The 18,466-nt window shown below is 36.0% G+C and overlaps 1 protein-coding gene across 1 annotated transcript in view; it reads right to left on the bottom strand.

Annotated features, from left to right (window-relative positions):
• Positions 1-18,466, bottom strand: part of FRK (fyn related Src family tyrosine kinase) — a 48,121-nt gene that overhangs the window by 16,234 nt on the left and 13,421 nt on the right. Inside the window, exons 2-4 of the mRNA XM_005518614.3 lie at positions 10,088-10,209; positions 3,560-3,720; positions 2,766-2,934 (exon numbers count right to left, since the gene is read on the bottom strand). Coding sequence (XP_005518671.3) covers positions 2,766-2,934; positions 3,560-3,720; positions 10,088-10,209 — 452 coding nt within the window. The remainder of the gene's footprint in view (positions 1-2,765; positions 2,935-3,559; positions 3,721-10,087; positions 10,210-18,466) is intronic.

Here is an 18,466-nt window from a genome sequence, read left to right as displayed (position 1 = left end):
CCTTCAGTAGTCATAGCTAGAGATTAGTTTAAACCCAGAAAAAAATTTTTTGAGAAATGAGAAAGATACTATATAGCAAGAAACTGCATTTAGCCCTTCTAAAGACAACTGAAAATTGGTTTTACCCATGCTGTGTTTGCCTCCAGAATGGAAAGAAAAATTAATACATTCAAATAGGCTTTTATTTTATTACAAGAAGGCATAGCAAGGGTTAAAGAGAAGACATCAGGCAAATTCAAATGTGAGATTAGGCACACATTCTTACAGTGCCTTCATTTTAGGACTAGAGGACTTCTCATTATTGTGTAGTCAAGAACAAGCTGTGTTTTGATTAAACATAAATGCTAATCTCAGCAGAGGGATGATGTGTAATGGCATATAACAACAAAGTATTCCAATTATATATGGTCTAGAACAGAAGTACACTGCAAAACAATGCTCAGCAGAAAAACTCTAACAGAAATCCTTTCTGTCCTTCAGGCCTATAAATCCATAACATTCTGATTGCATTATGCTCTTCTCCATTGCTCACCATGTGATTACCCTTGATCAACCTGCTCCTGCTTGGTAATAAGAGCATTGTTCCATTTCACAATTTCTCTGGTGGTAAAGCCTTTTTAGCAGAACCCTTTCCATCTCAGCCCCTCACATTTGCCAGATCACTTCGAGTTTAAGACACTCCTCTGTTTTTCTGATGACTTGCTTGTCCGGAGAGTCTACAATGTAAAACAGCTTAGTGAAAAGTCTGTAGTTTAAAATATGCCCCCTCTTGTCCCAGTGTAAAGACAAGTGATTTAGATCTTTGAGCCAAGTAATAGGAGAGGCTCATTTTACAATCATCAAGTGTAAGTGTCTTACACTTGAAGCCTGAAACATTGCTTATGTGACTATTGGAAGCTTCAGTCATCAACACAATGCGTGTTTCTTGATTACTCATTAACTACGTTTTCCATTCATTTATCAACTTTGTTTTATGGTGAATGAAATTATCAGCCCTACCCTTTGCTGAAATTTTATTAGTACCAAGGTAAACATTTATTACTCAGATTAGGGTGAGGGTATTGTAGTTTGTCTTTAACCAATGAAGTGTTATTCCTCATGAGTAACAACGAGAACAAGCTATGGAAAACCAATGTCCTGATTACTGGAAGTTACTCCAAATGCCTTCCACTATACAGTGAAAAATACTGTATAGAAGAGGATAATTCCCTGGAGAAGTAATACTACAAGGTTAAATGCTTACATTTGTGACTGTTTGAACTATTTTTGTAGAATGAGATAGTTCACAAAGTACAGTGATAAGAGATTCAGCATTAACTACATAATTTATCAAGACAGCTTTGGGAATCAAAGCGTTCATTCTGAGCAAGATTGTGTGCAACACATGGTTTCCTTATCATTGTGTTAGGTCACAAACTCTGCTATCCAAGCACTGCATCCAGGTGGGGCTTCTGTCTGCCCTAACTCAATACAACCCACCATGCAATCACTGCTGTTAACCATGGCAAGACTTAGACTAGAGTGGAAAAAACAGGGAGAAAAAGTATTGATTAATCAAGCCCTTTTTCCTAGGGCAGCTATGATACTACAAAAAGAATTACAACTGAAAGAGTTTCTTCCATTATGCTGTGCTAGTCTATGTGTGATAACAAATTTTCAGTGAGTCATATGTTTATTCCAGTGAAAAAGAGATTTCAAGCTGGTTTCTGTTTGCTGAGTCACTAGGGAGATACACCTGTTCACTGGAAAAAAGTATCGTCTTTCATATGAATTATAGGAGGTCTTTAGTCTCAGCAGGTTTTATATTTTTAGTTAACCAGAGAAAACAAAAAAAGGTGCTTATTTTCTTTCAGTTTGCATGTCCCAAAACACAAAAGATATCCTGATAGAAGAGAACCTTAAAACGTATGCTTAAATTCCTCCCTGTTCAGTAGACCATTCAAGCAGTGCTCAAACATATTGATGTTATTCTGAATCAAAGATCTGAATCTGTTCTGCTTCCTGAATCAGGTTCATTAGTGGTCAACACGAGCTTTTTCAATTAACTACAGCTCATGTTGTTATCTCTTTTTAAAATAACATATATATTATCCAGGCTACCTTTCTTCTCTATGTGGTTCTTGCCATCTGCTGGTAGATATTTTGTGTTGTCATTTGAAAATGCACAAATTACTTGAAGTTAATGAAACATAATTAAGAAAAATGCTAAAAGCTGTATTAGTCACAATCTTTTATTACGTGCAAATAGTGGGCATAAATTTTGTGTATCAAAAACTTTGAAAAATTTTATTCAAGCAATACTAGGATTAAATCACTCCTCAAGTACAAATTTTGCACAGTAAGTATTCTATATTACCAAAGAAATCACTGTAATATAGCACCTAATCACTAGAAAAATCCTACAGATGACAAACTGCTAGTAAATCAATTACTTCACCTACAGATTATTCAATCTAGAGTAACTCATTTCCATACAAACAATACTGTAAAAAATAGGTACAACCCTTGTTGTGGCTGCCTTTTTATGTGACACAGATGTTGAATTAATTCAGCTCATCTAGAAACAGAAAACTGTATAAAATTATAATTCAAAATACCAAAGACTATCTGGATCTAGATCTTTACTAATCTTCATGTCTAGGTGTGAGGATTTTAAGAATAAGTGCATATAAAGATACAGGCTCTCTTTGCTGTAGCAATTAAAAAGTAAAGGAGTAATCTTGCTAATATTTCATATTATTAACATTTAAGAATAATTCAAGTACCTGGTTTTAATGTTTTGATTGCCACAGGGATGGTATTATTCCACAGTCCTTCCCATACTTCACCAAACTGACCAGATCCTAATTTTTTCACCAGTTTCAGAGATCGTCGGTCTATCTCCCAGTGATCAACAGTTTTGTAAGACAAATCAAAAGTAGCAGGAGTTTGTATCTGATAAAAGAAAATGAATAATATGATAATTGAGACTGTAATATTTTTTAACAACATATACAAATCATTGTTAACTATGACATGTAAAGCTGGAACAGATATAAATAATGCTTCCTTAGAGTATACACATGCGATGAAGTGAGCTGAGATCATAAATACAACCCTCATACTGGGTGCTCTTTGTTAGAAATAAGAAATATGCTAAAGAAAATACCCTGACATTAAAAGCAAAAATTAGAAATCATCCCTCTAGCAAGCTTTTCGAATAGTGACGTATTGTTTGCCAGTACCTTGTGGTTTTGTCTCAATAATTACTTACAGACAGCTAGAGTTATGAAGTTTTTCATCTCCATATGTATTTATAAAAAGGTATTCAGAAATAATGATTTGGCATATTTCCCCCCTCAGACACTTGGTGATTTTTTTCAAAATGGTGTGGTACTTTATTATTAATTTGTCAACCTCAAGAATGAAACTGTAACACTACCCAGAACTTCCTGAAAACAAGCAGATCATTAACATTCTGAAATGGTAGAAGCAGATATAGGATCAACACTTTCTGACAGATATCTGATGAGTTAGCTCACAAAAAAATACTTCGCACAGTGTAGCATCCACTCCTTACCTTTAGGCATGGCTGTCTGAGCAACACGCAGAGGCCATCACTGTCCTTGCTATAATAGTCAACCAACTGATTCAGAGTTTTGAAAGTTTTCCTTTTGCTTAGGAAAAAGCTTCCATCTGTCTTTTTGATCCTGTAGTGCTTCACAGATGTACCGTCAAAAACTAAAAAGATTTAAATATATTAAATGCTCAGGAATTACTGAGGTGGTACAATATAATTCATACCCAAACCATCACAATGTTTCTAAATATATTTATGAGGACCTTAAAATAAATTATCTTACTTCCAAATATGGCAATTATAAAAAGCCTCTTTCAAACCAAAGCCCATTATTCAGATAGTTATATGCATCTTGCCGATTAGTCTTCAGCTATTCAGATTTGGAGATTCTCCACCGTAAGAACTGATGTTGAAGTACATAAATAAATCTTCTGTGAGCCAGCTTGTGTTTCCCATCTTTGAAGACACCAAAACCAGCCAAAAGTATCTAATTGACAGCAGTAATTTAGTCAGTTTTTAATATTTCTTTTATCGTCCCTTATTTTAGTATTAACTAAAGCTGCTGGGTTGGCAGGCATTTTAGAGGAAATAGATATACTCTCCATAGCCGTGGTTCTCTGAAAAGCACTCACATCTTCCAAGGTATTTTTTTTTTAATTTTTTGCATGTTTGGAATATGTAAAAATAAGGTGAATAATGCTCTGTTTCAAATAGTTGATTAATTCATCTTTAGTGGAATTTTTTTTTATTCTAATCTGTTGTGTTTTAATCAATAAGACTATTCCTCATCTCCTGTAGGTTACTTTTCTGCATATCATGACAGACAAAGTGCCCCTCCCTCTGACCATTGGAGCACTCTTTAGATGTGTCAGAAAAAAGACTGGGCCACTGCATGCTGGGGCTAGACATGGACCAGCACAAGACCAGAGAGAGACAAAAAAATATATATAAATCACACACACAACACACAAAAAAATACAAACAAAAAAAAAAAAAAAAGGAAAAAAAAAGTTGGGAGACTACTAGTTTAGAGATCTTTTCAAAGGACTATCATTAGAAGCAATAGTAGACTCAGAATCATCAGAGAGGGCAGTTCAGAAGAGCTGAAAACATATTTAGTGTGGTTATCATTTACAAGACATTCCATCATTTACACATCGCTCTCCATGTTCAATAGGCAATACAGAGTTTATATTTCATACAGAAGGGTAACTGATTTAGCTCCAGAGAAGCCCCCAGCTGTTAGCTCTAACATTAACAATGTTCCACAACAAACCTAGAAGACTGATTCTTTATACTGTACCACTGTATGCATCTTGGCAATAGCTTTGGTTATAATAACAGAAGAATACATGGTTACATATTGTATGTAGAAAAAATGTAGAATAGGTTGCATGAAATTAGCGAAGCTGATAGGAAGAATAATTTCTCTCTATCCATCTAAGTGATGAAATCAAAGAGGAAATCTCTCCTTCCTTAAGTACTATCGTGGATGATCAAATATTTTTGCACTGTACTGTGCGATTGTCATCCAAGACCACCAGAGAGCAGGCAGGAGCTTTTCAAAATACTCCACCTCAGGTAGTGTTTTTAGGAACCTGGGAACTTACAATTCTATGTGAGGACAGGAATGAGAATATTTGTAAACAAAATCCATATTACATCACACTTTTCAATTTATATTTATTTTTGAATTAACACTCATAATTACTTCTTTTTAACTATAAAATTTATGAATGTTTTTGTGATGTATCATTTGGAAATGAGCTGGAGCAAAATGAAAGAGGGAATAATTCAGTAACAACAGACTGAAGAAGTAACGACTTTTCCAAAGTTCAAAGGAAAATTAATCGAGACAAATTAATTAGTTTTTATGATGCATTGAACAAAATGCCAACAGGATGACTGTGTTAATCCAGTCTCAGCTGTATATCACAAGTAATAGTAGTTTGACTACCTGATTTATTAGCAGTAGTATAACTATTACTTATGAAGTAATAATGCAAGAGCTGGTTTGAAGGAAGTGCTCTAATTTCTTAAATGAGCCTTTTACAAAGCCTTATGATTGACAGCATCCAGGTCAGGTGGTGATGTGTGTGGAGAAGCTGCAGAAAATTTCTGCACTGATACCATCTCATCTCATAACAGATAGCTGAGATTAGTGCAGTATTTAACAAGGCATTGTTTACTTGTATTTTCAGGCTGAGTTTGGCTGCACAAGCCCTGCGGCACACACCTGGAGTTCTGCAGCACAGTGTGGCTCCTCTGCCAAAATTGTACAGAACACATATCACTCAGGAAAGGACTACCCATAATCCTTCCAGGCATCTCTACATCCATGCCAGACTACTAACCAGGACAGGATTGTAACTTCAGTTTCACACAGCTTGACAGTAGCTGACTTTGAAGACTGCAGGGGTTTTCTCCTCAGCTTGCCCTTTCCAAAAGAATTACAGCTCTCCACTAGATTTCCACATAGGTTCAGTCTAACAGAAGGATTATCCTCTCCCAGCCATCCATCTTCACATGACTGGGTTAAACAGAAGCAGATTTTGCCACCTGAAGAATGTGAATAAAATAATTTACTACTTCTTCCCCAAGGCACAAAAATTTATGGTGGCATCAGCAGAGTCAACACCTTCACCAAATGAATCATGGAGACACTAATGTTCCATTACTGCCAAAAACGATGTGTCCCAACACAGCTCCTGTGAGCAGTCCTCCCCCAGCACTCGGCATGCAGCACTGCCACCAGCAGCACCCCTGCTCTGCCTCCATGCCCAGAGTGGATGTGGGAGGAGGGTGACTCATGAGATCACTCTCACCAGCACAGAACGGGTGCAGAGACAGATCCAAAATCATCTTCTTAATCTGGCCATGATTTTGCCAGTTTTATGAGTCTGCTGCCTTAAACAACTGCCCGTTTCTCCTATGCTGGAACCCAAGAGAAAAGCACACAATATTCTTTTAGAAGCATGGGAAAAAAATAGCTGAAGAAAACATAAACCATTTACATTGTTATTTAATGCAATAAGTCTTTCCGATACCATTATTCAGTGATGGGCTAAGTACAGAGCCTCCCGCTATCACTGGCAATGATACTCAATTAAACTGAGCACATCTAAATTATGGCTTTTAATTAAAAAGAGGTAACATCTAAGATGGCACCAACATGTTTAAAATTTAATGCATTTCACACCAGATGCTGGAGTCATCAACATAAAAATCTGTCGACAACATGTGCATTTTTAAAATGGGAAAACCTATTTTTAAAATGTCAAACACTCTAAATTTATAGTAACACATGTCAGTGGCCTATCTGGCTTGATGAGCTTTCTATTTCACTGTTCATAGATGATAAAAACCTTTCTGAACATGAATCTTTTGTTTTAATTGAAATAATTATTCATTATTCAAACCTTACAAATTGAGAGTTTTCCCAACAAGGCAAGTTAGAAGTAAAAAATGTAATTTTCATGAAAGATTGACTATTTTTTAAACTTTTTTTTCTTACTAAGGAGATCATTTGTCTCCTTAATTAACATTAAATCTCTTATATATCTTATTGCCCATATGAGTATGAAATCAAACATGAAAATCATAAAATCAGTTTATGGGTTCTTGGGTAAAATCTCTATTCCTTTTCAGCTTCTTTTTTACTTAAGTGGCATTCTGGACAGAGAATTAAAATATTTTCTTAAAGATCTTAATTCTGAAAGCCAGGTTTTCACTTTTCAAGCCATTATCATCTACTCTGCAATGAAACCGAAACAGCAATAAAAGCTAGAGCAGAAGCAATCAGACCTCGAGAAGATGGGACTTTTGAAATCTAATGTTTCTAGACTGAAAAACTTGGAAGCAGAAATTAGGGACTAATTCCAAAAATATTGGGCTGTGACTTCTCCCCTGTTAGTGTATCAGCTACCATGGAGATAGAAGTCACCCTCCAGCTTCAGCTTTAGTGTCACATAATTCCTGTGATGGCACAAACAGGAAAGATTGCAGGACAAGTCTCTTCTCCATAGCACCTGGTGAACTGAACAACCTCCTCTCCTACTAATGCTTCCCACAATACAAACCATTTCACTTTTTGCTTTAGAATGCACTAGCTTTACAAGAAGTAGACAATAAGTAAGGAGATTATGGACATAAAACATCTAGACCATGATGTATACTATTAGGTTGGAAGCAAAAGAGCTTTAATAATACAAACAGATGCCATTCAGCTAAGCCAATTCAGTAAGCAGCAAATAATATTTAGCTCTTTGGGCTGAAGTAGCACGTTAAGGATAAATTATGTTCAACTCTGGGAAGCTGCTAAAAGATACAGCAGCGATGAGAAATGATGCCACCAATAATGTCTACAGATTGCTTCAGAGTTTATCCTCTTTCTTTGCCTAAAAGAGCACAAATGTTTAATAAATCTGAGATGATACATATATTCTTGCATACATTTTCAGAGGACAGCCCATGTTTGTGCATGAAGGAGAGCTGGCTCCTGCAGCTGGAGCCTTGTGTATATTATTTTCTTCAGTGCCACATTTACCTTCCTTAATCAAACAAACCATCATGAAAGAAATCCACACTTTTGGTTTCATATCTTGCTCTTATCAGTCATCATCAAATCTTCTCTTCCCAAATAAGATTATAGAAAAATGCAAAAAAAAGGCTACCACAAGACATAATTTCATAATTTAATCAAGTATACTAGATCAGAATAAATTTACTATCCAAAATTTTTAATGAAAAAACTAAACAGCATCAAAGGGTGGGTCTAATACTACTACAAATGCTGGCCTAATATTTATTTTCATTCTCTTGAATTTTTCTCTGGAGTAACTCATAGTTTACCTAAGATACATCTACTTTCCTGTTACAGAAGTGGTTAGGATGTGGGATAAATAATTAAGATTTTAAATCTTTCCTAGAAGGAGAATATTGGAGAGTAACAAAAAAGAATTTGCATTCCCACCCCCAGGTGCACAAGCAAAAGTTCTTTCATTGATTTTTAGTAAAGTGCCATGTATTCAAGTGCCATCATTAAGAAGATAATACAGGCTTATGTTTCTTTCCCTGCTTAACATCACCCTGTTACTAGTCTAGCCCAGTCCTTGGATGAAATCAGTTCATTAATGAAGAACACTTGAAGGAAGCTGAAACCATGTAGCACAGCGATAAGATGGCACATGGAGAGAAAGCATTTTGAAAGGTCTGCGGCTGTAATTCAGTCCTTGGATGAAAGTGTACACACACAAAGGGGTCAGTTCTACCACAACTCAGGAGCAGTCTGACTTCTTGCTAAAGGTAGTTTTCTTTCAAGCACTTCATGGCAAGGACCAACTTCCTTGAGGGCAAACTGAAAACTGTGGAGTAAACTGCCTCAGTACTGTAAATATCACATTTATTTCAATAAACTTCCCTGTATTTCACTCCACATTTCTTTGTCTTGGCAATAAAAAGCATTCCTCACATTACCACAAGACATTGAATGCACACTTTTACTTATAATTGGGAAAGTGAAACTAAGAATGTGTCAACATTTCATTAAGCTGCGTTTCTATGTAATGTTCAGAAGGTGGATGACACATAATCATCCAAGCAGAAGAGAAGTCAATATGAAAGAATTTCATTATGAACAAGGTGTCTCTCATTTTACTGACATAATTCTGCACATGACTACTCATGGTTTATTCAAAATCAAATCCTTTCCTGGCTCTGGAATAAGTAGAACACACGAGGAAGCTTGGGTATATAGCTCTGTTGTCTCAAGGACAGCACTATACTCCTAACTCACAGTTGTATGACAAGTTTGATGGGAAGTGTACACAGAAAACAACCTATGAAAAATCACATTTACTACCTAAAATGGCAAATATCTACAGCATGGAAAAACATCATTTACTTAGATTCAAGTGAGTAAAATTATTAATGAATAAGTGTCCTAATTTGATAATCATTCAGATTCAAATAAAGGACCTAAATTTCAAAATGCATCATCATTATCAATCTAATTTTTACTGATGTTTAAAGTGAAATTTTCAATGAAACATCACTGACTCTAAAGTATAGCTTTGAAGACCTTCCTATGATTTTATCCCAGAAAACAAATAAATATAAACCTAAGAGTAAGCACTAACCAAAATCTCCTTTTCTTAAATTGAAGATATCTGTCAACATGCTTTTATTTTTATATTTGTTTTGTGTACTAATCAGAGCACCAGTTTACAACTGTAATGTAATTTTTTATGCTTTGGTCATGAAAATACTATTTTAAGAGAGCTAGAACACTGGAAGTATTAAGCATAAAAAAGTTAATTTTTGTTCTGATTATATTGATAAACAAAGTCTCTAAAATATAAATTCAAATTACTTTTTCCAAGTTTTTCTTTTTTTCCTGGGGGAAAAAAATCATTATTATGAACTTGATTTCATTTTTATGTTCACAGTTTATTGTTCTCAAAGATGAAAAAGCCCAGATCACCTGAGAAATTTTTAAAACATTGCTTCAGATGAAAAACTAGAATATACCTGAGAGTGAGTATTCGCCTTTTAGACTTTCACTTTCTCGGATTAAGAAGGTTCCTTCCTGGTTTCCAGGGTACAACAGTTGTCTCTCGGCATCTGCTCGTTTGATGGGGCCAAAGAACCACCTGAACAAATAAAAACCATTAATTTTACCACTCAGTGAAACATCCCAGGAAGACAGTTTAGCTTTTATAAACATGCTTTATAAACATATTTACCGAGAGATAATCTGTGCTATGTTAATTAAATGTCAATAGCATGGGGGTGAAAAGCCAATGAGAACTACAGAACAAATTTATTGCTAGAAAACATCGCTTATACATTTGAGCAAAATCTGGATTTTGTTGCTGATGAAAAGTCTTGCTGCTTTCAAGGCAACAAGCATTCAGAAGTGACAGCCTGTTCTTGACCCAGAAAAAAAATCACCAAGAAAATTTACCAAGGCTAGAAGGGCAGAAATTGATACCAAGTCCATTGATGCCACTTGAACTATGTAGAGGTGCAGGCGTGTGCTAACAACCCAATATCTTAAAAGCCAAAAGATCTCTGAAACTGCAGAAGGGCTCTCAGATTTCAAGGTGTAAATCACCCTGCTTCCTCATTCCACTGCCACGTCAATACCTCAAATAAGTTACTGACAATTTTTCAGCTTTACTGCTTTTTGACAAAAAAAAAACCCCAGAGTGCCCCTCGAGTCACTACAAACATCCCAACAACTGTGTTCTGTGAAAATCTACTCCAATCTATGCCTTTTAAAACATTTTTCCTCCCTCACTAAACCCTGTGGTTCACAAAGGCTTGTTCAAGCAATAATTTTAATTTGCTTCTCTGAAGATAAAATCTAGCTCTCTCGCTGCTTTGTGCTGAGTTTAAATTAAACAGAAATAAGACAGACATGAGTCAGCATTTTCAACTGGGGTGGTGCTCAGCTTCCTTCAAACAAACATGCAGAGCTCTTTCCAAGATTAGCTCCATCTCTTATTTGAAGCAAATGATGATAAATAGGTACCAGAAAAATGCCATATGCTCATAGGAGAATTCCTTTTAAATTAATCATAGCTGAAACTATTATACAAACTTCAAATATAAATCAATTCTCCACAAGTAAGTTGCCTACTAGATTTGTCAATTACTAGTGAAAAGTATAGATGGAATCATCAACAAATTATTTTGATATCTGCAAGGCTTGCAGTCATCAAGAGGAATAGAGGAAATAAATGAGAATACTGGGTGATACCTTAGCTGATCAAGTGTGAGGACTGATAACAAGGTTTGTATTAACAAAGAGGAAATAAAAAGAGGCAAATACAGACAGAACTAACCTACACTGAATATGCTTTATTAACAAAAGAAAATTAAAGACAGATTTTCAAGACCATATTTCTGTCTGCTGAGTTCAAGATGATTTGGATAAAATAGGTCTTGGCACATATTTGGCAAGCAAAGTAATCTCACTAGAAAGCTGGAATATGTTAGTAGTACTTTTAATTAGTTAAATGTGTTTATTAATTAAACTAATTAATTTAATTCATTCATTCATTAGACCATAGAAAACTAAGTAATCAATAAATGTTCAAATCCTTGACTACTGTTCTTGTCAAAGAAATGAGAGTACAAGTTCAACTGTATTAAAGTCCCAATGAAAATCTGTCTGCCCTAAAATCTGAATTAGAATCTTTCTGAAATATCTAAATAAACCTGCTCTAAGAATAACATCTGAAATCTAACAAACTATGTGAGCCAAAAAAAAATTAATATTTTTCCTCTTGAAGTATTATATATCACTCAATATTGTCCAAAGTGACTGATCCTCATAAGAGTGTATAGGAAAAAATGTTTGATTTTTTGTCTCATTTCTTCTTAGGTTACAAGGACAGCACTTTTTCAAAAGAATTTAATTTTGTACCAAACCCAAAAGATCCCAATCCATCCTTAGCAAGAATGGATTTTATGGTCAAGATAGTCAACATATAGTCTTTATGTGACTCAGCATTTGAATATACACTGTTAATAACTCAAATTTCTAAAGCTGAAAACTTGAGCAGTAGTACAACCTATGCAACTAGAGGAAACCATTGGTTTATTTTGGAAATATAAATTAATATACTATTACTCTGTGTATGTAAAACCATGTCTACAACATAAACCATGATCTAGGAAAATAATATGCACATAAGTACATTGCGTTTAGGCATAAGTATCTGCTTCTTTGATTTCAAAACGTTTCATTTTATATGGTTATTTTTATTAGGCTGGAAAAACTTCACTTAAATCGATATGAAATTCCCATTAAAGGTTATATAGAGGATGTATAGTATGTAGGTTCTGACTCTAGATAAGCCTAGCAGTTAAAAACATCCTATCTTGCAGAATAAGATAATTAGAGCAACAGCATTAGATGAGGTAAGTGTGACTGAAGCAATTATTATGGAGGGTGAAAAGTGGACGCATATTGTGTATTACCTCATTTACCTCACTTTATATGAACTGATTAAAATATCTCAGAAAAATACAGGGAAAATTGCTTTTAATAGCACTTGAATATTTGATTCTTAGTTCAAAGCCATTTGGTTTGCAATAATAATTATACAGTACCAAAATACTGAATGTGAAAAAAACCATCTCTTAACTTCAAAGCAAATAATTTAATTCGTTATTCTTTTTTTTTTTTAACTAAAGCACATCTGAATTTAAAGCACTATTTTCAGAGTAATAGAATTTTAAATTCCTTTTATAAAGCATGAAGAGCTTATTTCAATTTCTAGCAATTGAACTTATGCTTCAAAAGGCTTAATATTTTACTTCATCCAAAGTTTTTATCTTGGAGGGAAAAGTGCTCTAAAAAGTAATAATGAATCAAAGTAATTGCTCAGCATGAGATATTGCTCTGCAGGTTAGGAAGGTCAGACCAAAACAACACCCAATTCTTCGTAAATCTATTCATGTTTTATAGCTCAAAGACAGATGAAAGTTTTAGAACAGAGCACTTGGAAAACAAGAACTAAACATGAAGCACTATCCATTGAGCAAGTTAAGTAACTTCTCTGACTTCATTGCAGTTGGCACCAGAGAGTCCAGGAGAAATTTGAATTAACAATTCTTACACTGTATCAGTCTGAACTACAGCTCACAGCCAGGTCACTTTAGGTCATGACTGTGCTGGATCAGTAGATTACCAGGTGTGGCACAAATGAGTGCATTCAGAATTGGACACAATTTTCCATTTCTAGCAGGAGCTGTCTGGCTAGTGCTACAATAGCACTCTTCTGACAGCAAGATGCAGGAACATGCTTTCTTGGCCAACACTGCATCCAACACCTCAATCCCCTTTTAAGTGTAGAATGCCAGATCTGTTTTTGGGGGATTGTTTCTAGCAGCTTCCTCTGAATCCCTTGCTTACACCATCATTCGTAACTGTTGGAAATATGTTCATTAAAAATTCCAGGGTAATTCCAGGTCATTTCGGCCACCACATATAAGACAACTTTGAAAACGGAAAACATGACCTTCATATAGGTCCATAACAAACACAGTCTTCACTTGTTGCAGATGATGTTCAATATTGGAATACCAGTGTGATTTGTTGTGGTTATTGAGAGAGTAGTAATCACATCTGCTTTGGCCATCAGTTCCACCAGCACGTTTACCCTCACCGTATCACATCATGGATCATAGCAGGTTTTGCCATGGCATGTTCCCTGACTGTGACAGTATCACTACTGAGACCTCTAAATACCTTCTTCCAGCAAAGGAAATCTTCATCTAGCTGAATGCTGGTGGTTATGCTTGAAGGGCAATTTTTTTAAGAAACAGAGATCATGTCACCTTACACTCACTATTCAGCCTACCTATTCAGCCCAGTTTGAGCTACAATGGAGTCATGAGTTCAAAGGAAGTTGGTAGTGCTATCTGGCCACATCACTGCCTTTCCTGAGAAGCCTTCTGTCCTCCAGGGTGCACTGAGCTGCTGATCTCCATCTAAACATCAAAGCCCCATTTACCTGGTTCTGCTTTCTGTACCCCAGTGCTTTGTTACACAAAAATCCACTAAAATAAAAATAGTCACTCCTACTTATGCACTTTTCTTCTTTCAGCAGGAAGATATGACAGGAACTTTCAAGTTGGACAGTAGAAGAGAGGAAGAGTAACATGGGCCAAGAGCTAAAGCAAAGAAAAATCTGAAGGGAAAGTTCTCCAATGGCATATGGCAAAATTTCCAGTGTCTGGTAACATGCCTAGAAAAGGACAAAAGCCCCAGTGGAAAAAACAAAACCCACAAATATCCCCATAACAAAAAGAAAGAGTATGCAAATGAGTTTTCTTCCCTCTCATTAATGCCAAATCCCCCTCTGATCAAATCTGTGCAATGCACTTATCTGAGATAGAGACCGAAGATTTTACAGAAGATCTCAACTAATCTGGGAACTGTGGGCTTTTTATGTCCTGAAATTAACTCTATCCAACACTCAGAACTAACTTCCTCCCAAAAAAGGATTCCTAGCCATTCTCCAGCTCTCAAGTGAAATATTTTTTTGGCAGCCTGCCATTCCTTGAACACCCCTTTCACAGACCCCACACATCCCTACATTCAACCTCTCTTCTTGGTCTCTCCTAAATCCCTAACATGCTAAATCCTGACCCTAACACAAGGTGTGTGCTGAGCCAAAGCACCCCACTCATGGGCCAGTCAAAATATTTCTTTGGACATGTCACTCCTTGGGCAGCTCCTTCACAATTGTGTTCCAACAGAAACTGTGAATTTATGATTAAGGACTCTGTGAGCATCCCCCCTTGGGATATGGGTAAGGTGCCCATGACCAAGCTAAACACCAACCCTGAAATAACATCTGCAATTTTTTACCTTTCATGGAAATCTCAGCAGATCCCTCAATGTTCTTTTGTTATTCCCACTGAAAACCAGCAGACAAAATGATGTGAAAGTTTTCCACCCATTTCCTTTAATGCTAACCAGTTTTCCACTTTCATCCTCTACCATTACATAGATTTAATATGCATATATAGGAGAAAAGTCAGAATTAACTCCACAATGTCATAGCTGACGACACTGAATTTCCTCTAATAAGTAGTTGTAGCTTGGATATGGAGGGTATTATTTCAGTTTTCATTCAAGTTGCAGGACACTGTATGTAAGATAAGGCTAAAAGCAGAGGTCTGAGACATACTCTTAATTTTGTTAATGTTCAATTGAAAGCAAAAATTCTGAGGCCTGAGTTAGCAGAAAGGTACAACCATATATAAAGGATGTGATCATTACAACAGGAATGAAGAGAGTGGAAAAGGGACAAAAAATGCTGAAAAATAAAATGAAGAAATAACAGAATGAATAACAGAAAATCTGTCACATAATATTTATTTTCAAAAATTGTTGAGGACTTTAAAATGAACAGCATAATTCTATCCTGGATCAGAACTTTGTGGCATAAGGGCATCTTGCTTCTCACTTTTTGTAAGTGCTTACAACTGGGATTTCTCTTCTCATGTTAGGGTAAGTCTCATGAGGCTGTTAAATGTCAACAGCTGAGAGGGTTTGTTGAAATTCCTGTAGTTCTCAACCAGAAGTCTCCATTAGGGAAAAAATGGTGCTGGCAAAAATGTTATCTGGCCCTCCAGAGATTAACTCAAGTGTGTTAACTGTGTCTGTAGTACTAGGCTGAGGAGAATAGATTTCTTCAACTGAGAAAAGCTAAGAATTATTACATTTAGAGCAAAATTCTTGGGTGAGGACAAAAAAGCCCAGATACTATCTATACTGAAACCACATATATCCCAGTTTCTTCTGAAATGAAGAGAGCTTGTATAAGAGCTAAAACAAATACAGAAAAGCTCCAACAGCATATGAAGTTTACATTTTAAATGCCTCAAAATCTTCTGTTATAGAAAGCTGTAACTGCTCACCCAAGTACTTCAAAGTTAGGAGACGACAATATTAATATTACTTTCATGGCATCCACTCAGCCATTTTCAGAAGATCCACTGAGATACCATCTTTAATTACATGGTCATATCCAGTGCTCCCTACAGTGTTAATATGAATGCTGCTCACTGAATAGTTACTCTCTATTTTGTTTTGTCATTGCATAGATAGAGTTCATTTACTGTTTTAAACAATTTACATTGTTTAGCATCTGCTCTCAATGCCAGTTACAAAATTACATTAATGGCTTCTTTCCTAGCAGCCTCTATTATAGTGTTCATGACTGTAATATCCAAATGCTTTACAAATATTCATTAAACACTTTTTGTGGCTCTTTTCTTTGTAATATACTTTCTGCAGTGGAGAAATAGCCCAGAAAGGAACTAAGGCAATACAAAAATACTATGAGTATTTTCTACTAATTTTGGATGTCCAACTTGAAAAGTCCAGGGCATTTCTTTCAGGGAATTTAATGTTCTGCAGTATGTAGTGGTTTATTTGGACAGCAATAGCAGCTAACTTTTGTGCCACAGAAGACAAGGAGAGATGCATGGAAAGCTAAAGAGACAGAGAAAGAGACAGAGAGATCCTCCAGGGTCTTATTCAAGTACTTTCATCATATGACCACCCTGTGACCACTGCCCTTACTCAGCATACAGAAACCTGAACAGGCTTGTGTGCACCACTCTTCACTGCTGTCATCCATGCAGGACAAAGAGGGCTGCTGAAACAGCTTTTAATCCATGTCAGGTTTGCAGTCTGCTGTGGGTAAAGAATACTGCAGAAACAGGGGCAGAAGTTTACCAAGGAAGCCACCAGCAAGTCCTCTCTATGCTGACAGGAAGGCCCCAAGCACCTTTGAGTTTTCCCAAAATATTAGAAATAGAGAATGCAACTGTCAAATTTTAATGAATATGTTCAGTTATTACATGTAAAGTCTAATTATATTTTTAAAGCCTTGGTTATTTTGAAGCAAAGTTTTCTTAGATAGCGAAAAAGCACACACAGTGCAACAATCCCTACTAAATATCAAGCTCTTTCTCCAACATCCATTAACAAAAGTTTTCTTGTATTGTTCTGAGCAGCATTTTTTGCTTCCAGGCAGAGAAAGAGGCAGCCTGTGCCTCACCCGTGGCTGGTATCAATCCTGGAAAATTCACCCACAATCAGGTAAAGTCTGGAAAAGTTTCTAAAAAAACTGGAAAAGCAACTAAACAAGCTCTTCTGATAGAAAATATTAGATTGTTTTAATTATAAGACTAATGAAGTAATAGCATTGCTTCAAGAGCTGATTTTTCAAAAAGTTAGGAAATATCACGGCACAGATGAAAACCTTCCAGATATAACACAATTCAGAAAAAAATGTGCTTTACAAATGATGAGGTGTGTGCATGAAGGAGAGAGTAGGAGGTGAGTGCTGGCTCTTCAATTTTTCCCTGTATAGTCTACAGTGAATCTGATGCCAGTTTCCAGGGGGAAAAAACCCACAAAACAAAGCAACAAAAAAAAAAAAAAAGACAAACTTGCCAAAATATATGAGATAAAACCAACCAAAACCAGAAAAATCTTTAGTCTGGCTAAACCATGAAGATGAACACTTGCCAGCAAGATTCCTTTCAAGAATATTTTCAAAAACACAAACCTTCCCATAAATGGCATAAGAATCTACACAGTGAAAAGTCAGGGATATCTCTAGGGCTTGCAGACTTTAACTGGGCAAAATTCAGAAAACCTAAGATCGGGTTACAGGCAGAGCCTTTCCTCCTTACTTCTTTCTACAGGCATGCTTGGGATCATTTTTCATTCTATCTGTCTCTCGGTGTCATTTATTATCAGATACTGAAGGGTACATGGAAGGACAAAATTTAAGAGGGAAGGAATTTAAAGCTGATGGTAAAGCAAGTCATAGGACATTGCAGGAGGAAGGGATAAAACAGGACAGTAAAAATTCAAAGCTGTGAGGACCATAGAATATTAGCAAGTGGATGGATTGAGAGAAAAAGGAGTTAGTAGGCAATGATGAGAAAAGAAAGACAAAATTCAGGACTGCATTCAGAGCCCAGGGGCTATAGCCTGAGCTGCTGCACTGCTCAGCCAAATGCTGGTTTTCATCTTACTCTGTTCCCATAGGGAGCCTGGCCTTTGGCAGCCATTTCAGTCCTACCTGGGAAAACGATTTTACAGAGCATCTCTTGAAACAATTTCACAAACTCCCACTGTGAGGATTACTATATACAGATCTTTTCTCTTTCACTTTCTTATTTCATCACACCACTCATTTTTGTACTTGCCAAAAGAATACTTTAACATTAGTTTTCATCACATATATTTATTGTCTAGAAGTCATTGCTTTAAACCTCATTCACCAAAGTCCCATCAGCAAAAAGAGAGTCAGGGGAGGTTGTTAAAAAATGTTTATGCAACAACACCTTTCTCTGTCTATGTAA

The sequence above is a fragment of the Pseudopodoces humilis genome, chromosome 3 (assembly GCF_049639895.1).
Source record: "Pseudopodoces humilis isolate 2021_Gansu_Grassland_sample_001 chromosome 3, ASM4963989v1, whole genome shotgun sequence".
Classification (NCBI taxonomy): domain Eukaryota; kingdom Metazoa; phylum Chordata; class Aves; order Passeriformes; family Paridae; genus Pseudopodoces; species Pseudopodoces humilis.
The sequence above is the reverse complement of the archived record's forward strand: the minus strand, read 5'-3'. Positions and strand labels throughout refer to the sequence as shown.